This window comes from Rhea americana, unplaced genomic scaffold, assembly GCF_003343005.1.
Source record: "Rhea americana isolate MKP2758 unplaced genomic scaffold, rheAme1 scaffold_220, whole genome shotgun sequence".
Classification (NCBI taxonomy): Eukaryota; Metazoa; Chordata; class Aves; order Rheiformes; family Rheidae; genus Rhea; species Rhea americana.
The window spans coordinates 664,051-686,296 of NW_028186330.1; the positions used below are offsets into that span (position 1 = coordinate 664,051).

General features: G+C 41.5%; 1 protein-coding gene across 5 annotated transcripts in view; it reads right to left on the reverse strand.

Annotated features, from left to right (window-relative positions):
• The window catches only part of IKZF1 (IKAROS family zinc finger 1), a 63,985-nt gene that overhangs the window by 26,433 nt on the left and 15,306 nt on the right, over window positions 1-22,246 (reverse strand). For all 5 annotated transcript variants that reach the window (XM_085305473.1, XM_085305472.1, XM_085305471.1 and 2 more), the window contains one exon: window positions 22,089-22,208. In XM_085305473.1, coding sequence (XP_085161599.1) covers window positions 22,089-22,208 — 120 coding nt within the window. The remainder of the gene's footprint in view (window positions 1-22,088; window positions 22,209-22,246) is intronic.

The window sequence follows — 22,246 nt, forward strand, 5'->3', positions numbered from 1 at the left end:
GTAATCGCCAGGACTCAAAGCTCATGGAGAGTGTGCATTTTTTAAAGATTTGTGTTTTGGAGAGAAGGAGATAGTAAGGTGAGAATTAATGGAGAGACCAGAGAAACTCCTATTAGGTGAGAAAGGCAGGTAGATGCTGAGATGAAGCTAGGTGGTCATCATGGGAAGTTGTCCTTGATGCGCTATGAGGCCAGTAAGTATTGTAGGTCAAAGTGGAAGGTCTAATACAGGAGGAATGGAGAAATATGTTCACATACAAATGATGTGAACTGTAGTTAGAGGAGGAATTTTAAGTCTGCCTGACCAAGCAAAATCTTTGTGAAACCTGGATACGTATGAAGTTATCTTCAGGAACACTTAGCAGCTTCAGACTGCACTGCGTTGGTTATCCAGCTGAAGAAAGCAAACTTGGGAGTGAGGTGGTGTAGCTTGGCTCACGGCAGGCTCGGGAGGGCACCCCCACGCTCTCCGCATAGCCAGCCCTGCGGGGGCGACAGGATGGAACGGGGAGGGAGAAAAGCAGTTTCGTACACTGCTTCAGAGCACCTAAATTTGCCTTTACCCGAATGCAAAGTTAGCCTTTGCACACCTTCCCCTTTCCATGCTCCAGCTCAGTGAACTGCTCATATGTCTTTAGCTCTGTCTGTCACTGGAGCGGCGCAGAGCCACCTGGCTCAGGATCAGGCCCTCGCACGCCCACCCATTCACGCATTCAACCTACCGTGCCTTCACTACCAGCCAGATGGGTGCAGGAAATTTTACCAGGGACTGTTTAGCTAGTGTGATGATGCCTTATGTGCTGTTTTACACCACTGTCGATAAGTTCCTCAGCTGTCAGAGGTTTAGTAGATCTAAAATTAGATGAAGCAGCTGTGTTTAGGTCTGGGGGATGCCTTGTGCATTGTGGCAACGCTCTCCGCTGCCATTCTAGACTCTTCTTYTGAGAAGAGGTCAGAGATGGAAATGGAGAGGGATCTTGCCTTTTCAGCACTTGAGGAGGTACATTTTATGACAACTTTTTCAACTTGCCTACATACAAAACAAATTGCAGAGCAYAGTCCTCGGTGTCCCCCCCACCAGATTGTGAAAAGCTTCAGGGATACCGGAAACTTATTCCAGGCTATAGAAGATCAAGCACAGTCATCTTTTTATGAGTGATAAAGTAGATGATCTCCCTCAGGACTTGCACAGAAGATAATTCTGAGGCAGCCTCTTCTAGACCTGYTCATCCTGACTGCCTTGTTATTTTTCCAGGAGTCTCTATCTGACATTACTGAAAGTTTTTTCCCTTCTCAGGTTGTAGAAATAATGCCAGAATGTTTTGCAATGTAAACTGTTGTTTATGTGATTACAGTGTGCTCAACAGGCCAGTGAAAGGAAACCTTAAACTGCACCTTCTGGGGAAGAAGCATAAACAGTTCTGCACAAATCCTCAACAAATTCTCTGACTATGAACATGCCAGATAACCCCCAAGAAGAAAAATGTCCAYACAAAGAGAATTCTTTCCCACTATACATTACATTCCACCACGTATTACAGTCAATGCTTTGCTATAGTCATCTGGAGTTCCCTCCAGGCAACCTGTCCTCTGGGCTGAAATGACGAGAGACTTTCAAAGACTCAAAGATCTGGATCATCTTGAAAATCAGCAAACACAGTTCAGTCCAAATTTGTAAGAGACTTCTTGTCTTTCTTTGCTTCCTTTGCCATTTTTAATGTCTGCATTGTCTTGTTCTCCTCTTCCCTGAACACAATCCAACCTTAGCCATGTTGACACTATGAGAAGACATGTCTGAAGTAATTTTCTCTTCTGTGAGGCATCCAACAATTGCAATGCTGTATATACTGTTTCCTTGGRCCTTTGAAAACAATGCTAAGAGAATAATCTAGAATTCACTGACTTTCTGTAACAGCTGACTCAGAAGGAAGGCTACAGCCCCAACTTCTCAGAAAGGGGTGGAAAAAAACTGAAGAATTTTCTATACGAAGAACATACTACATTAAGAAAGAAGAACAATCTTCCCTCTCTCATCCCTGTTACACAAATGCAAATGAGGTCAGCACGAAGTCTCACAGCTAGGGCACTTGTACACCCGGGGCCAAATATTCACGTGTGATAAGCTGATACAATTCTGCCGAAGTTATGACGGGCACCTGGTCATTAGTGGTCACAGAAGGCAAAGAGCCCTGTCTGGGAAACTTTATTTCACTGAGGCCATAAGTAAGCTACAGGGAGTTTATAAATATCACTGCAGCTACTCTGACCTAAAAATGGTTCAGGAAGGAGATCAGACCCAAACTGGGTCAAACTTGTGTGAACTTTCTAGCTTTGTTCTGCCAGCGTGCCTACTTCAGATATGACTTGTAACTACTGAATGCAGCAGGTCCTAGCCCTATCGAGAAGGATATTCTCCAAAATCAGAAAGGAACTGTACAGCAGAAGGGAACTCAAAGTTGAGGTTTAGATGGGATTCAGGTGCAGGTATCATCATGCCTTTGGATGAGAAAGGCCAATATTCCAATCCACTGAAATCCTTCCTCGAAAACCCTGAACAAATCTCCAAGAGTGCTTTAATGCTGGTGAATGTAAAAGGACGTTAAAAGTTATTCACTACTCTCTTAAATGAGTAATCTTACGTTTGATACCCACTGGAAATACAGTCAAGATCACAATCTTCGAACAGTCACAAACAATCACTATGCTGAGTATCAGTATACTGTATCAACATGTAATCATTTTCTTAACATGGATAGATCAATAAAGGCTTTCACAATAACAGTTGTTGAATTAAATGATCTCCAACAGCATCACTGAAGACTTTAGTGTTGTAATAGCCCAAAACTGACTATCATGATCAGGTAAAACCTACATAAGTCAGACCACAGAAATTCTTGGATCAGGGCCTTCATTTCTGGATGAAGTAGAGTACAAAATAACGTAATATGATTTAAATGCCATTCAGACATTGCTTGAATTTCTCTGAACTCTTCCACTCCTTTTAATGAGTCTATCAATCATTTAATAATTGTTTGTCAACAAAAGATTGTTTAAAAAGCAACTAATGTTTTGGAGATACGCAACTTGAGACACTAAAAGAAACCTGTTTTTCAGAAAACACAGCTCAACCTGGAAAACATTGATCACTGAAAAATCAGGCTACTCTTTCCAGCTCCATATCTAAACTCTGGGCATCTAGTCACCTGTGATAATCAGGATCAACCTCTGTTCAGCATGTGTGAAGACATGCATTTGTTAGTTTATCAGAAACTGTTTGCCCGAACTTGTAAAGGCAACCTATAGTGTAGGCTTATTATGTGATAATATAAGATTTAATGAGATTTAATGAGTTTTACATGAAAGCAAGAGTTATATATGAAAGCAACTGTGCAACCAGCAACAATCCACTTTACTTATTCAATCCTGACATATTTTGAATGATAATTTTCAATGTGCTACACATTTTGGGCCCAGCAAGAAGGAACTGCTTCAAGAAACTTTCAGGTAAGTAACTGAAGGTTTTGGAAGCTGGTTTGTAGGAAGTGACCAAAGGCAGCCTGATGCTATTAAATATGTAGGCTAGATTTGATTTAGATGATCAGTGGAGAAGTAGTTAACAAAAATAGCACGAACTGGTGTATTCTGGTTTCAGAGCTCCAGAGCTGGTTCAGGCATTGCTTCATTGCTTCCTAATTTGCAGCAGAGGAAGACTATTCCACTGCCGCACTCAACAGTGTGCAAGCAACTGCAAAGTGGCAGAGAGTATTTTTAAAGTATCTAATGATTTGGGAGCTCAAATCTCCTTGACTTTGAGTGGTATTTAGACTTTTAAGACAACTTGTGCTTCTTTGGGGAGGGGGGAAACCCAAACCCACACTAAGAATGCTGTTGAACTTGAGTCCCATCGCAGCCATAGCTGAGAAACATCACAGCTTCCCCCTTGTCCGGCTTAACAGGAAACCTCTATCTACTGTTCCTCTAATTCCTTCCACAAACACACACAGCAGTCTGGACATATTACCCATTTCCTCCCAACCCACAGTTGTTTATCTCCTTAGCATCTGCCATGGCCTACAAGTCTGGAGCAAGTCCTACATCGGTTCCTAAGATATGTATTTAAATCAATTGAGCTGTAAGGTTTCAGGAGACACCAGAAAAAAAGGAAAAAAAAAAAGGCAAAAGAAAGAAACAAGTGTCACTGATTAATGTACTGTGAAGTAACTGGAGTAAAGTCCGGGAAAACAAGTTTTCCCAGCTGCCTGATATCTCAAGAAAGCTAGAATACCTCCTCATTTTCATCTATGGCACTTTCACACACACACAGAAGTATTATAAAGAAGGTATTTTCTCTGTGTGTGTGTGTGTGTGTGTGTGTGCACACGTGCACATGTGTACATGCATGTGCATGTGGTTTTTATTTATTTATTTTTGTCAAAAGGGCTTTGCTATTGCTGTGAGTTGTGCATGATACAGGCCTAGATTTCTGCTCATCTTTAGGGTCTCACTCTATGGGCAAGTACAAAGGTGCATTGGGGCTACRTCTTTTCTGTGGCAGCAGTATCGTGTGCAGACCATTAATTGCCACAAACTACCATCTCTCCTTTGTATTCAAGGAAACAACTATAATCCAGTTTGGGATTATTTTAAGATAAATGGAAAGACATCATCCCAAGTTCCTGAGCCAGAAACTTCATGAATCTATGTCCCTTTCCTCCCTCATGTAYAAATCTGTCCCTTCTTTCTCCCCGACCCCTACCCCACACTCTCTGCCCTGACCTGCTTCTGCACACTCCCAGAGGTGAAACCAAGTAGCTGCAATTGTGACACTGCAGTTTGTGTGTCATATTGTAACTTGGTTTCCACATCCTCCTCGCTCTGTTGTAAAAGCACTTGAAGAGGAAGAAGTGCAAATAATGAAATATAGGAAAGCAGGAAAAGAGGAAGCAGCCGAGAGACAGCAGCCCAACTGAAATGCTAAGAATTATGGAGAAGTGACAGAAAGGGAAGCACAGACCAGGAATTATACTTAGTGGCTTAGCAAAAAAAACCAATAAAACAAACAAAAAAATATACAGGCGTAGCTTTTTCTGCCTCTGCAGCAATCTTTTAGACTACCACTCCTCTCTGACTTTCACTCACTTGACCTATATTCCCCTCCCCACCTACGTTAAGCCAGTTACTGAGCTGTGCTGCGCTGTGTGCAGCTGGACTTCACCAGAACTGAACCAGCATAAGGGTACATAGCACTTATCTTCAGAGCAAGCAAGGGTATGGCCTCCTCAAATCACTCCGAGAACAGGGAAATCAAACACGAAGAGAAGCTCTCATAATGCCTAGCCTCACGGTCAGCAGGCTTGATTAGGCAATGCTATGATTTGCCAAAGGCAGCCCCCGAGGACGGAGCAGTGGAAAAGTAGAGAAGGAAATTAGCTAAAGCAGTGTACGGATTGCCTAATTGGGCAATCCTGCCCGATTGCTAGGGGATGGAGCAGCCGGCCTAGGAAGTCCTTCCACTGAGATCACGTACAGTTCTGTCCTACCAATTCAAAATGAAACTTGGCTGGATCAAAGAGCGTTTGAAATTCACATGAATAATTTTCTCTTCTCCATTTGCTGGCAAAAGAGAGTGTGAGCCTCTTTAAGAAGGGAACAGGGCCYAGTTTTTCACACTCTCTTGGTCTCAGGGACTTTTCAGCAAGGATCTGTCTGATAAAGGCATGAGTAAAAAGTAAAACATGAGAAATGACCTTCTACAGACATCACAACACTAACAGTTATGCATCCCTTTTGACTCAAGCTCCAGTCTTTATCTTATCCGGTGGCTAACTGAATTGTGTAGTTTCTCAGGAAGACAGTGGTGAAATCCTGTACATAAATGAAGACAGGAGTGTTACACAAAGGTGTACTGTGGTATTATTATTTGCTCATCTCTGCGTGAAAGCTACCCTATTGGAAGAGCTCTTTTAAAACTTTTTTTGCGGCTATTCCCCCACAAAGGAGGCTGTCACAAAGTGATAAGAAGTCGGTAYTAGTGAGGCTGCACTTTCTTTGAAACGCTTTTGCACAGAGAGTACCAACAAGGTCTGCTGCTTCCCCTACTATCTACCTGTGAATTAGGAGATTCTGCTGGGCCACTCAGTCCTTATTTAGMTCTTTGGCAAAACTTAACATATTTTGCAATGTGCACAAAAGAGGAGAGATTAATGCAGCGCATATGAAGGAATTAAGTCTCCTCTCACAAATTTCAATATTCCYTTAGACATTATGGCTGTGGGCTGCATTTCCCATGGTACAATCCTTACTCTTCTCCTCTCCTATTGATGTAGCAACAGTATCTGCAGTTTGACATTAAAGTAGCTTATATACTGCCTTATTTTTTAGAGATGGCAGTGTGACCAAGTTGTACTATTCAGAAGTAAGTAAGTGCTGATCCTGTGTGCGCAGACTCATGTGCATGTATACGAGGGATACTATGAGCATTGTGCAGGTTTTGCCAAGATTGTCTTTTCTTACCTATCACAAAAATGGGCTGACATGTATTTTGGATTTGAGGGCCATGACCAGACTGCTCTTGGCTTTACCRGTTCTAGTCTGGTTTTAACTTCAGTGCAGCCTCTCCTAATTTCCAAAGACAATATTCAAGAAACAAAGTTATGTCAAGCCAAAAGTGTATGATACTTAGCTATGGATGTTCTCCACAGCAAATGAATGCATTTTTTCTATTTGATTTTGGATGAGAAATGTCATGCAAAAGAAGCAGAAACATGATTATTTTCTTGTCAAGACAGTCATAATGCTACTTACTGTTAAACCAGGACAGCTGGAAACGACCAAGCATTGGCCTGTACTGCGATCCTAGCCATAAAGAAAGGAATGAGTTGATTGCTTGGTTAAGGAGCAATACCACAAGGGGATTTTTATGCTGATGTAAACTTGGAAAAAGAGAACATCAAATAGCAATAGCAATTGGCAATATTTGGTCCAGGACTATTCTCAGTTTCTCACTGATTATAAATAGTACTTAACTTCAACAACTTTCATCCTCACAAACAGTAGCCTTCTGCTTCAGCCTACAGAGAATTCGATAACAAACAAAATTTTTTTGCTTCAGAGAAGGGCAGGGCACTGGATCTGGACTCAGGAAATCTAGGTTTAATTCCTAGCTTGGCCACAAACTTCCTGTGTGGCCATGGGAAAGGCACTTAATTCATCATGTGCCCTTACTTCCCTATCTGTACAGTCTTTAATTCTTTTTTAGTGGGAATAAGACTTTTTTTAAATGAGGAAACTCAGTGGCTGTGCTGTTGTCTGGAGCGATTCCTGTATCTGGCTGCCTGCCTCACAAGTGTCCTAACACATGAAGTTGAAATCTGGCCATGTGCTTGTCACCTTATTTGTGAAAATGCCACCGTAATCTGTAAAGTGCCTACATAACTATACAAAATATTCTTTTTATACTCTTTTTATAGCCCACCCYGAAAAATGTGTCTGCATCCATAACTGCCAGGGACCAAGGGGCTGAAGCCTCAGACAGATCTCCTTCACCTTCAATTGCTCGAGGACAACAAGCAGGCTTTTTCTTCCTTACCAATGATACAGAAATAGGAAAGAAGCTGTAACTTCTCTCAGCTGGTCTATTCGTGTACTGCCTGTCTACTCATAGTGAGATGTAAAAGTCCTAAAGGTAACTACCTCGAGAAAAAATAGTGTAGAGCCATTTAAAGTATCCAAAACAGTTTTTAATTTTGTGCTGCACTGCAACCAGCATGGCAGAAGCTGGGGGTCTGAGAAAGGAAACAAGAGCCCAGCTCAGCCTGTACCTTTATTGTAGGAAATGACTAAACACTSAAAAATACGTTATCACCAGTTCAGCTCTGTAGCTCTTCTCATACATGCTCAGTTATGAGGTGTGAAATCTCASTCCAAATAAATAGAGTATTTTTTGCAATGCAAAAGATTTTCAGAAGCATCTTAGAAAAAAATAAACCTGGATAAGATTTCAGGAATCCCTGAAAGTTAAGCTAATTTGGGCATATATTCAAACTTCCTCTTCACTTGYCTTTCCTGACACAACCAGCAGCCTCATTCTCTCCTCTCATGCCAGTGCCAGTCTGTGATTCCAGTCACTGCACTAGCACAACCCTGTACTAATCAGACGCAGCGCTAGAATTCAACCCTCTACATTTCCCAGAAGTTTAAGAGCTAGACTAATTAAAACTCATGGAAGAAATGATTTCCTATGATGCTTCTGATTTCCAAAATGATCTCATCATTCACTACCAAAACTTACTTGACTCTCTCAGCTAACATCATGAAATCTGTTATCTATTTAAGTTTACCTGTTTTACRCTTTTAGATCTCACTTTTTAAGTTAAGGAGACGTATTGTTTAAAACAGAGCAGAAGACTATGAATGTTTTGTGCCACAGCAGTTCCACTGCATAGTGGAAAAACACACTTGACTATTTTGCTGCAGCTATTAGAAAAACAAATTTGTTCTCTGCTGCCCAGAATACACATTATGGTTTAGATGCTAAGGCACGACTGATTAATTACATCTGGTTGTGTCCTACCAAACCTTTACCTCAGGGCAGGAATTGTAAGGCTTAATTAATCAATCAGTAAAACGTTAATTAGATTGTAAGCTCTTTGGGGCATGTTTTTGGTGTTTGAGTAGTATCTAGAGCAATGGAGCACTATTCTTTTTCTAGCAACCCTATGCTACAAGACAAATTCGTAGACAGTAAGAACAAAACAATCTGAGAAAAACAGCACTAGAAACATCGAAAGCTTAATTCTACCTCCTTCTCCAGTCTTGCATAAACATTAAGAGTAATTTTATCCAGCTAATGTGAAAACTGGACTTGCAATCAGGCAGAAGTGGAACAAAATAATGAAAACTAGTGTCAGGCATTTAGAGAGTGATCAAAATTTGGCTTCCTGTGAGTGTTCATGATCTGTTAAGACTATCTGAATTGACATTTCCTGSCCTTTTAGCATTTATGGAATGGCTGAAGGTGTCTAGCAGGCAAAGCTTTTGTCAAGCTTCCTCTCTGCTCTTATTCACATGTTCTAAATAGTGTCAGTGGCCTTTATTCGCATGAATCTTCCTATGGCTTTTTGAAGCACCTGCTCAGTTCACACCTAAAGCACATTTCAAACACTGCAAAATAACAAAAACTACTTTGCTATTTTTGGTTTAGGAAACCTGAAGGATTGGGAGTGTCTGACAAAAGCCTTCTGCTGTGCACCCATGTTTTCCATGTTGCCATTTTTACYTGATAGTGACCCAGCCTATTAGGATGACAGATATGGGCTGACAGTGAGACACTTAAAACTCTGAAGTTCTGATTCTGCAGGAATTTAAATACAAATGTGTGTATTTGTTTAAGGAAACGACACTGAAGTCAAGATCTGAGAACTGACAAGACTCAAAATGATATCCTTCTTGAAGAAGAATTCTTTTTTTTTCCAGTTGTAGCTCTGAAAGGACAACTTGTACAGTGATTAGTTTCTCTCTAGAGCAATGTCTCTAAGTTCATTCCCAAGTTCAGTGCAAATAAAGTAAAAATGCTAGGCTGCTTAGTCACATGAAAAATAGCCTAATATGCTACAGGGATATTATACATTATGTTGCTCTTCCTTCCCATGAACTTTAAGTTTATTACTAAGCCAGGATTCATAATGCACCTAAACTTCATGGTAACACCTAGGCTGAGTGGCTGGACTCAGAGTGAGGCAAATGAAAAGGATGAAAAACCTTCCCCACGGAACTGCAAAGCAGCCCCGCAGAAGCTGCTATTTCTTATTAGCCAAGGTGAACTTTGATATCTGTACCAGACCTGCACTGCACAGTGTGAGGTCCAGAAAGCAAATTAAATCCTGCTAACTCCACTATCTGGGAAGATGTATATCCAAAAATACAATTTGACCTGCTGGTCATATAGGCTAAACCAGGTCACTCCCAGGCAGCTTGCTACAGGCTACAGCAAGTGTGTGGACTTGGCCTTTACAAAATTAATCTTTAGCTGGTTAAACTGGTCAGCAATCATGGAAAAAATATGGAACCGACCAATCAGTGACAYTTCATTGAGAGGAGAGGATCTCAAGGCAAGGAGTCAGTGCCGTTGTCTAACATAAAAGCCTAAACCATACCGACAGCATSGTTCAGGGCATGCTAGGTGCTCAGTTCCAAACGATGCCTGTATCTTACCAGCAGGCCTTCAGACTCTTGGGAATTGTAAGGCAACATGACAAGCACTTGAACCACAGCTGTGCCTAGAGCTCTCCTTGCACCAGGACGAACTAAACATGGCTCATTCACCACTCGAGAGTCTTCTCACTTCCACTTCACACGTGGAGTCCCAGCAAAGCTGATGTGAGCCACAGGCTCATGCCTTAAGGGTAAAATGTGCTTCTCAAGTATTTGTAAAAGAAAACGTTAAAAGTTTCATTTTCTGTTGCCATTGCTTTATCAAATGAATGTGCCGTGGCTGTTATTCGTGCAGGACCGTGGCATGCTGTGGCAAACGTTCCCAGCAAGTCTTGTGAAATTTGCTTCTGCTGATGCAAATGTGTGATTTGCTAGAGCTCCCCATTTGCTATCTGATGAACTCCCATCCTATGCCTGAATGTGAAAAACACAACCCACAGCCCAGAATGTGTGGATCACTCTGTTCTCAGGAAGTAGGTAAGTAAAATAACTACTTGTGTTCGATCTCACTGAGGGTAAAGAGAGGGGAAAGAAAAAATAGAAAAGATTGTACAGCAAACACCAGTCATTGCACAGGAAGGCTGGGGACTGCATTTTGCTCAACCAGCCTAGCCTTTGTGAAGGGTTATATTCTGCACTCAGCTGTAGCTCCTCAACACTTGCATAGGAGATTCCCTAAATATCACTCTTGCTTTCTGTGATGGGGAGATCAGAAGGTCTTTCACTGTGTCTGTTACAGTTGTTCTTTTAATCATTCTTTTGCACTCATCTGCTCAATTAGCTACTGAAACATCTCTGAGCAAGTTATCAAGTTGGGCATGCATCTGCTTTTAGTGTAAAGCTGTATCTCAAATAAGAGACACAAGACATTTTATCTGCATTTTCTATGGGATTATTTCAATACATCAGTCATCCATCCCTTGATTTTAAGGACTAGACATCTCCCAAAGCTTCACTGTGCAATGCTAAGGTTAGTACAGAGATCTTTAAAACAAATATGGCTAATGACTGGAAAACGTAAGGTAAAAGAATCTTTTGAAGTAACCATTTCATCAGCTTATGCCTCACTCTCCATTAGAGACCTTATCCCATTGACACTGCAAGAAATTAAATGAATAAAACATCTGAATAAGGGAACGAACAATGCTTAAACTGATGCCCATTAGAGGTAACCAAACCACCACTGTTCACATCAGGAGCGTTCACAGAGTGTGTGCAGGTCTGTGAGTGCAGTGTTGTTTGCTGCAGGGGACTGCACTTTGCCTTTCCTCAAACGAGATGCCGAGGAAATTCCTCAATGGCTTTTCAGGAGACAGAGGTGGGGATTTTGCTGCATTCACTCTCTGTGCAGTGGCTTTGCCAGTGGGAAACTCTTTCCTGGGACACTGGAGGCTTCCCGTGGCTCCAAAGGTGTCCTGGTCCAGGRCAATTTGCCCTTGGGTGCCTGCCATCCTCGGGCTGTCATGCTGCCAGGCGAGCACCCAGAGAGCCTACGCACCCCTGCATCCCCTGAGCTAGCACTGCCATGAGAGAGAATAGCAAATGTCACCTCTAAATCAACGTCATGGGGCTTAGGAGTGCTGCACGCAAACTCTCCTTGGTACCGCAGCGGTGAGGAACGTGGGCAGACAGGATTTAGAGGCGGTATGTTGCACTGAGTTTGCTTCTCCTTTCCCCAACTCCTTTTTTCATGAGTTTCTTTTTGTCCGTTCAGTTTTACGACCCTTTGTGCCTTCACAACAGGAAGGCTCCTGGGCCTGGTAGCTCCAAAGAGACTACAAAAGCCACAAGGGGTACAAACGTATCTTCCTCAGCTGCTGCCCACTTCCCAARTGGAATTTACACTTAGGTCTCTTACAGGGATACAGACAAGTTAGCAGGAACTAACCTTTTCCTCTTTTAGGCTCGAAAAATTTATTTTTATTGCATGATTTTATTTTGCAGAATGCACAGTTGATAGGCCTTTTCTTTCCTCCTCAAAAAAATGAAAAGCTCAGCTTTCAAAAGAAATGCTATCTTGCGTATGTGTGTTCTAGTTCAGTCTTTTCCACATGTGTACACAYACAGAGGAATTTGACTTTGCAGGCACATAATTCTGTATGTGCAGAAAAACACAGTCTTATCTGTATACATACCTGTGTATATGTGTGTGCATGCACATTTAAGAGAGAGAGGACATTGGAATAAACAGTTCCCTGTGACTGGAAARCTTATTGCCATTTCAAACTTCAAAGGGAGTATCAAAGAGAAGCAAAGATTTAACGCAAAAAAAAAAAGGTTTAGAAATGAAACATATTTTTGCATTGGATCTTTAACATCAAAGGCTAAAGCRTGCATTGTATAAATCAGTCTCTTTCACAGCACAGAGGAAAAGAGCTTATTAGCAATGGTAAGAGTGTATAGCAAATGTACAGACTCATTAATGTGTAATTATAGAACAAACAAAATGAGACTTCTCTAGTCTGTTTTGCAAGGAGAGAAAAAATTCCACTTAACACTGCTATAAACCCATGACAGGATACCAATTTCAGTAGGATCTACCAGCAATGCAGCAGTAGGATTAAACAAACGTGCTCCTGCCAAAGGTAATGCCTCGTTACCATTACTCATTCCTTGACTTTTTCACGWTAGGCTCCAAAACTGGTCTTCTGCGAGCATTTTAACATTCCTCATTTTTATTTCTACTTGCCATTATGTGGACAAATGGGCAGGAAGCTCAACCCCTCCCCAAAAGAGTGTAGTTACTATTTGACTGCTAGACAAAATGCTGCAGGGTAGGTCCACACCTGCAAAGCCCAAAAACCACACTGGCCCACCAGACTTCCCTGCCTCCCCCTCCAACTTTGAGCWACATGATGTGTCAGTTACAACATTATTTGGATTTTGGAAGGAAGCAGGATGAACCCTGATCCAAAAGGCAGGTGCCTCTGTGATAATGTMATGTCAATACTGGAGGAATAGTCTCAGGTCTGCACTGGTGGCTCCAGCCACAGGAAACCAGAGCTGTGMACTTCCATGCAGGCAGACCCACAAGTGAGGGAGTTGAGGGACTGGAGGGGAACGGGAGAGGACAAGTGGTCTTCTCAGAAGAGGCAGAGAAATTTGTGGCCCAAATTACCCACACAGGCAGCTAGCATGTTGGGGTGGAGAGCAATCACGGGCAACTCAACACTCCCTCAGCCACAGAGCTGTTTCCTTCCATTTGTCAGTTTTCCCTTGGCACAAAACGCAAGCAGCAGGTCTCAGACCACTCTGCCAATCTCACTGTAAGGCAAATACATTTTTTGTGCTGAATTCTTTATGTGCACGTGTTTTCTTCTCCCATGAAAAGAAATTCCCATATGGAAAGAGCTGGAAAGATCTCTCTAAAGCACACAGCCAGTGTGAGCGGAGCAGAAACGGCGGTGTTCCCTAGCTGGCACTACCCATTTCAGCGCTAATGAAACCATCCCACTTCAACACCAACCACTGCCACCACTTCCGAGCATTGCAAAACTTATTCACAGCAGGAAAAAATAGGCCCAATAACTCTGTCCATGTAATGTTGAGATACACAGTACTGTGTACGGGAAGGGATCAATCTCCTCCCTCCAAAAAACCCTGTACCCTCACCAAAAATCAGAACATAAAGCTCTTAGCTTATGGAAGAAAAAAAGACATAAAAACCACTAAAGATTTGGGAAGTTCAAATCCATAGTGGGGATGTTGTCTGATCACAGCTTCTTACAAATACAGGATGCTTTTAAATGATGAAATACAGAGAATGAATATTTCCTCTTCTATAAATTGCAACATGAGCTGAAAGTGTCACCAACTTTAGCTAAAATACACCTTTCCATTGCATTAAATATTTCTGTTACATTACTTAACATGGAGGGTAAAATCACATGCAGATACTCTCTTCTATACAAAGGAATAAGCAAGTCCTGTTAAAGCTCCTTACAATTTTTAAAAAGGAAGGGTCATAGAGCAGGCAGGGTTTAATGCACTTCCATAAAATAGTCTAGAAGTTGCTGAAAACTCTGGTAAGAGCAACTTCCTCAGAAGCAATATTTCCAGAATAAAAAGAACGGGCTTACATTAAGTTCTCCTTACTCTTTGGTACAGCAGCAGGTACTGAGTCCCTTAAATTTTTTTTTTCCTCCTCTCTCTTTGAACTCTGATGTATGGCTTGGGAGAGTGGAAGACAACTCATTCTGTTACACTTCTCCACTTCTGCTACATTTACTACACTTCTCAAATAAAATTTTTGACTATATTTGGGAGAGGACAAAAAGAGAGGAAATGAAGCAAAACATGGACTTTTATTCTTTTATTTTTGGAATAGCCTTGTAAATTGACAGAAATTCTGTGTTTGCTCTGCATTCTCCACAACTCTATAAACCTTCAACGGGACAATTACTCCCCTTTTTAGATATGGATTTTGGCATTTCAGAGTTGAAATCTCACTGCAATCAAAGAGGGAGTGGGACTCTGCTCACTTCCAGCAATCCTATCAGGTACGCATGGCACTACGCTGGCTGACRGTGGAAGGGTAACTTAGTTTCTTGCTGTCCCTGTGACTTAGACACCGAAATGCTTCTGGGAACCACGTCCCACAATTGCACTGAAGGAATCAGGAATTAGGCACTGATCCTAACTTAAAACCATGTAGAAAACAAGGACAGCGAAGCTCACAGCAAACGGATTACTTTGCCAGGAATTACATTCACCCTCTGTGCATCTTCACAACGCAGAGTTCACGTAGTGAGGACAGAAGGGGCGGCGGACAGCATCTCGCTCTGCACGCTGCAGGTCTAACCTGCTTTGGGCTGCTTTCCCMCCCTGGCTCGCAAGGCTGCAGGCTGCCTGCAGCCAAAAATGGGCTTCTCACGGCGAGGCACTGGAACAGGAGGTGAAGTTACGGAAACAGGAGAAGAGCCCGGAGAAATGCAAAACAGCGGTGGTGGCACCACTCCTTACACTGCGCCTCCGTCCCCCAGTTAGCCTGAAGAGCACCCGGTTGAATGACAACTCGGGCAGGAGAAAAAGCAAGCCTACAGCAAGCAGTAAACGCCACATAATCATGAATAAAGAGATGGGTGTTGGTGGGAAGGTCCATCCAAGCCCATGATGCAGAGTCATTCCCCCAAAATAAGCTGAGGTTTAGCAATTTGCAGTTACAAAGGTCCTCCCCAGCTTAAAATATGTCCCACTTCCAGCCAAAGCCCCATGTGTCTGAGCCGTGCTGCAGCCACGGCTGAGATCCTGCTAGATAATTTTAACTCCCGAGCTCGAACGGGGCTTATCGCTGAAGCACATCTCTTCTGCTCAGATAAAGACAACTTCCTCTAACTGCAGATTAGATCAGCAGGCTCAGTATCCGTACTTAAAAGCCACATTGCTAAACACGCTGCTTGTCTCCAGTTTAAACAACACTCGCTGCCTTCTCAACGGCAGAGAAAGAAACCTTGCACAGCATCGAGGCTTTCCCTGTCTCTTTCACGCTTACGCACTCCCCTCTGAAAACACGGCACCACCCAGCAGGCACTCGTGAAATCGGCCGCAGCTCTAAGAGCTACACGACTTTGGAGAAATCGGGGGGAAATAAATAACTAAATCGCTGCACCGGCCCCTGCAGCATTATGTGGCCACACTGAGGCAACAGAATTCGTCCGTCYGCTGGACAGGTTGATAAGTGGAAAACCTCCTTGTAAAACAAAATAGAAATTGCTGTAAAAGTACAACTCTTTTTAGGATAAACTCCATCCTGAAGGATTGTATTTCATCACTCCCTCTGATTATATCAGAAAGTGAAATTTTATTTGCCTGGTTACAGGCCTTGCTCTGYACAGACTCAGTTAACTGAGCTAATACAGTGGTGCATGCCCCAGGAGMATGGCAGTTCTCATGGCCAGGCTGGCTCACTGTCCCTTTGGAAAAACACTTGCAAGTTTGTTTTGCAAACGTTCACCCTCCATTATTTGCAGCATTTGATGAAGAAATTTGCCTACAGAAAGAAGGCAGCTCTCCAGTAGCCCTGCATATTTGCCTTTTCTGCATCTCATTCTCGCACATTGCTCCACACTGTGCACGAGGAAAATATACCTTTGAAGGCTGGTATATATACACACATCATATGCAAYGGCATTCATGAAACTTATCATGCGCCTTCTTCCACTAACCCATCCCCATCCTCCTCTATACAAATCCCCAGAAGAGTTTTGCATAGAAAATGAATATAATCCTGACAGAAATATTTCCTAGGTTCCCTTCCAAAACAGAAATTTCGTAACGGCAGGCTCTCAGAGCACACTAGCTTCTGTCCRTGCTGGGTATTGTACTTTGGGTCTAGAAATGGGTGCTCCAGACCAAATGAAAGGGGAGATTCCCAACTTCCCTRTTTTTAAAGGTTCCTAAAATATATCAATAATAAGTTTTTCAATACTCTCAGAAGTCTCCTCAGTTGGACTTGCAAGCCCTCCTTCACTACGGAGGTTCATCTGCATACCCCAAACGACTTTCAAAGCTCCCGAAAACATATTGTTACAAATGTTCTCTCTGCTCTCAGGGGCTGAGAGAACTACATTAGGTGAGACTTCATCAGCAATTATTTGTGAAGGCTCATCAGCTTCTACACACTTTCGCACCTTTGAGCAACAGAGAGCTACATCTGAAAGCCAAGCAAGTAAAACACATTACCCAACCCTCCAGGTTACGTTATTTCTCTGAATGATGATATGCCATGTGCTTACATGCCACACATGTGCGYTTTATTACTCATACACAACACCTTCATAGCCACCAAACTCCTACAGGAGGAGTGTGCAAACACTTCAGCTATGGCAGGCTCAGCTACCTCCACCCCTTGCCTGCCCTGCCGAAGAGCCGGGACAGCTGTGAGCTGAACCTGTCTCTAGCAAAGGGACTGATTTTGCAAGCTGGGGTGGGGCACTTCCCCTTTTGGCTTTTCTCCCTTGTCCCCTCCATCTGCAGCCTTTCTAYACTTTTACTCTGCCTCCACCCTGCTATGTATGAGTTGCAGCAGATTGATGTAATGGTAAGCTGTTGTGGTTGGCCTAGTGACCCCTCAACAGTGCTTGTGTCCTTGCTGTCAAATSCTTGAATTCCTTTTAAGGAAAAAAAGCACTGAAGCAGCTGATAATGAGGATGTTTGCCTGCCCCAGTAACTAGTTATTGGTACAGGTTAGCACCTCTGGATGACCCTGACAGCTAGGGAAAACCCAGGATCTGAAGGCAACACCAGGTTCCCAGAGATACCTGGGCACTGAGGTTCTGTCACTACCACGGCTTCTGCTGCAATAACCGTGTTATGGGAGAGAGATAAGATCAGTCCTTTTGATGCTTGCCACTAAATGTCAAAAAAATGTTTCCTTTTAACTTCTCTCCTCATACTAATATTCTTTATTTTAAACAAATAGTTTCTAACTTCATAATAAGTCTGTTCTCTCTTGTGTCAGAAACATGACCTCCAGGACYACAGTGGCTTGTGACTTTGGCATCTTCTGCCAGTTGTCCAACACTTTCAGTTCAATTTGGTGAAGTGAATTCTCCCCATCTTCTCCTCTCAGAAAGAATAATATTTGCACGTGTTACAAATTTCACGTCCTACTGTAATCTGTAACTAGGGTTGTGATCATTTTCTTCAGCAAGAAATCCATGCCTTACATGTTGGAAGTCTAAAGGGTCATCTCTATCAGAGAGATGTCAGTACTGAGGAGGCCCTGTACCCAMAGCCTCTGTCTGAGGTCAGTAACATCGAGCTGGTCTCATTTATTAATTATTTTTTTTCTATCAATGGCCAGTTACAGTGTGGGCAGGTATGGATAAAGGAATGTACTGTTTATTCTTTTAGGCAAATGTTACCACTACAATATGAAGCTTTTCCAGCATGAAGTAGGGTCTGCCCTGCAGCTACCTGAATCATTGGCTTTGCACACATGGCTTTAATTAGGATACAGTCCTAAGGCAGAAATGACCCTAAACTGCAACAGTCTACCACGTGCAGGATGTTCAGTACCGATTAGCCACATAAGATATATGCAACACTTAACCTGAAAGTTCAGTGGGGGCAGTGAGAATCAGCAGAAGATATTTTAAACTGGCTTGTATGTTATATATTAAGCATAGGAAATAGGTCTGCTTGTCTAAAGTATATTACAAAGCACTAATTCTTTAAGGAATAGGATTTGAGTGGGATGTATATTTCTAAATAATTTAGATCAGGATTTTTAAAGACATTGAGGAGTTTTATGGACCCATATGGATGTAAGAATCTCTAGTGCCTTAAAGACTTGTGAAAATCTGACCTTTCCCTTGTTTGAAAGCCTTCCCAGTGTTTTCTAGAAAAAAAGAGATCTTGCAACATGGAGCAGGTGAGTGAGTAGATAAAAAAAGGAAAGGGAAGGGAAGGGAGGGGAAGGGAAGGGAAGGGAAGGGAAGGCCACAGGTGTCTTATCAATCTGAGAATGAAATCCGGGGGTAGAAAAGAGGACGGGGAAGGAAGAAGGTCTAGTGGACAAAGCAGTAGAAATAGAGTTTTCAGAAGGAAGCTGGTTAACACATAATAGCATTCTGTGAGTTACAACATTAAAAAGATGGTAAGCTTGTCAAGGAAGTAAAGGGATGTAGCAGTGATCAAAATACATCTTTCAATAACATTTTGCTTTGCTATGCTGCTTTGGCGTACTACCAAAAACTCTGAATGGCTTTACTCCACAAATTACTTTTTCACACGTTTATCATTTCTGCATTGGTCAGAAGCATTTCAGGCATTGGGTGCCTCTGCCTGGGGAGACAAATGAAAGGATGCTTTTCATGAACCTCTGAACACCTCCCTTTAAAATCTGTACCCTGCCTAGTCATTTTAAGTGAGCTACTCAAAAACTTAAGACACCCAAGGAAAATCTGGAAAATTTTGTAKTGTAACTTATGAAATCCACTGTAGCTTCATTCTCAGAGGACAGAAAGATATTTCAAATGTTTCTTTCCATCAGGTCCATAGCATCAAGTTTAATTCTCAGTCTAGAGTTGGAAGAAGCAAGAAAGATTTTTGAAAACACAAGGAGGAGCTAGAGCCTATCTTTTTTTTTTTCTAAAAATAACTTATTTCCCCCAATCTTTGATCTTTGAAATGCTAAGTTCATGAAAAAAGACAATCAACCTTTTGACGCTAAGGTTAAAGGTTTCATGAAGTGTTACTACAAATGTGAGTAAGCAAACGGTCATTTGAACATTTCTGTCTTATAAGCCAATTAAAACTAACAACAGTTTTCTCATCTAATTTTACTAAGATGAGGCAAATAGTTGAGGCACAAAAGCTCCATAGCCTAGTCATTCTTTTCAATACACATCTGCACATCTGAGACAAACTAACATGCTTTAGTGCGTGCAGTGAGGACAGCCGATATTCCAAGATGTTGCAGATCAAGTGGGATGTAGTGTAAATTATATGCTGAAATACAGCAAAGTTCACAGGGGCTTCCCTCTGCATGAAGGAAACAGATGGGACATTAAGAAAGTCATATAGAGAAAAATCGTTGCCCGGTCGTACCTGCTCATGTGCATCGCCTGTCAATTACCGCAGACCATATGTTATCTTCCTGCTATAAAGTATATATAGTTGGTGGGTCTTTACAGTAGTTTATTGCCTACCTACCACTCTTCAAACCACCTTTTAAGATCATCCTTTTCTACCTAAGTTCTGTGATAAATAGAGATGAGAAAGAGATCTTTGGACAGGCTTAGAGATGCCAGCGCTGCACACACCACAAAGCCCATCTACGCGGCCGTATGACCGCTACGATAGAAAGACAGTGTCCTGCTTCTCTAATATATCTGTGGGGTAATATAGGCCAAACACTCCTGAATATCATGTTATTACACTGGTTAATCCGTGACTAGCAAACTTTTATTTCATAACAATCCCTGTTAGCACTCCAGAATGTGCGTAGCAATCATGCTCTTTTTGATACATTTCATGTATGTGTTTAGACATGTTTTTTTTTTTTCTAATAGGTGAATATAACTTTTCAGTTCAAAAAATAGGAGAATATAATTTTTCTATTTCAGAAGAAAGCCAAGCGAAGGCTAGAAAAAGGAACATTAGAAAAGGTGAAAGTGAAGGCARCTTTACAGAAAAGACAAAGATGACAAGTGTTGATGTCTCACTACAACAACATGACCCTTCTAAAGCAAACTGCTATGGCTAGGGAGAGTGGCTGCAGAAAAAGATGCCAAAGTTGGGACAAGGAAAACCTGCTTTATTGCTGGGTGCACAGAGAAAAGCTAATGAGGACTGATGGAACTTACTGTATTTAGAATGCCAAGGATAATATTTTCTCCGTCATTTATTACAATAACCTTTAATATCTATTTACTTTATCTTAATAAAAATTGAACTGTTGGAAGAACCACTACATCAGTGGCAAACATAAACTACATCATTGCTCGTTCTGTATTACATTTGTGAAGTGAAATGAATTCAAAGAAAAATGCTGTGTGTTTATTTGGTTTTGAACATGGGATTTTTTTAAATTAAGGGTTGAGTATTTTGCAGATTTTAGCTGTTGTGGGAGAAAAGAGACGTAAATCATTTTGCAGAGTTGGTAGACAAGCAATAAAGGGAAGATTTTGGCCAAAGAAACTTGGTATTGAGAAAAAAAGTACAGTGTAAGTGATTAGATTATTAAAAAGCGCTTTTAAACATTAAGGTTTTTCTTCAGGTAAATAGCTATGCATGTAGTAGCTGAACGTTACACTCCTCTTTAGGAAATGGGATCAAATGGTGAATAAAGTGAAGCACTGGGAGCTGGAAATATGTTCTATTCCTAAAGCTGACACCACTGCTATACTACCCTGATTTGATTCAGTTATTTCACTTTCTGTACCTCCTTTTCCACCTCCCATCCTTTATTGAACTTCCCTAGGCTTAACCATTTCAAATAACTTGCAGTCTTACTGTAGACACTCTTCTACTTCAGCCCTTGTTCAAACTATAGGAATATAAAAGTGAGGAGTAATATTTTAATATGCAGAGAAAACAAAGATATTCACTCTCTTCTCTTATCCTGATATTTTTATCATACAGGGCATTAATCACAGCATTCTGGGAGTCATTATACTTTTTTTTTTCTAGTAAACAAACACCATGCCCATCAGTAACATTGTCTAGTTTTGCTTTAGTGGACTATATGGGAGCTAATGCATGCAATAGCCAGCAGTGTAGCTATTTTGGTGTGGATTCTGGAATTCCAAAGAAGAAATAGTATTTTGCAGAATCATCCCTAAGCAATATTTTGCTTAAAGCCAACAGACTTGATCAATTGTGCACACTTACCCAGGAAAATAAAATGTGTTTTTTGAAATTCTTCCAGTTAAAAAAAGGGTAAATGAAGAACAGACATTGGAATCTAAAACGTGAATAACATGCATGTTCTAAATTGACATTCGCAAGAAATCTGAGTGGGTAACATTCAAGATAACATTTGAATAAATAGCAAAAATAGTAACAAAAATACCCAACAATTTACTGAATTTTTATCAAATCTGAGTTAAGGTAATATTTCATTCTATTTTCTATGTAGAATGAAAACCATCTGTCCTGGGGTGGAGGCGGCAGTTTCATGCAACAAGTTATGCTATAGAAATAAGATAAACAGCAGGATCTTTCCGACTTCTTTGGGGATGAGAAAGCTCACTATCCTTCAAAATGCCTTTCCAAAAGAGAAAGTTGCACGAAAAGCATTGGACACTTGAGTAATCCTGTGCTAAACAAGATGAAAAGGCACAGGATCTGCCTATATACCAGCTTGCTAGCGCTTTATTTAAGATTATACAGTACTAATATTTCTTATCAGAATGGACTAGTCATCTTACCCAAGACTCTCTCATTCTTAGAGTTCTGCTGTCCTCCAGTACTAGTTGAAAGGTCCTCTGGTACTGGCATAGGTTCATCTGCATCATCTGGGACATCACTAATCGGAGGACTTTCCTTTCCTAGTAGTGAAGAAAGCAGCATCAGTCAGTCATCAGTT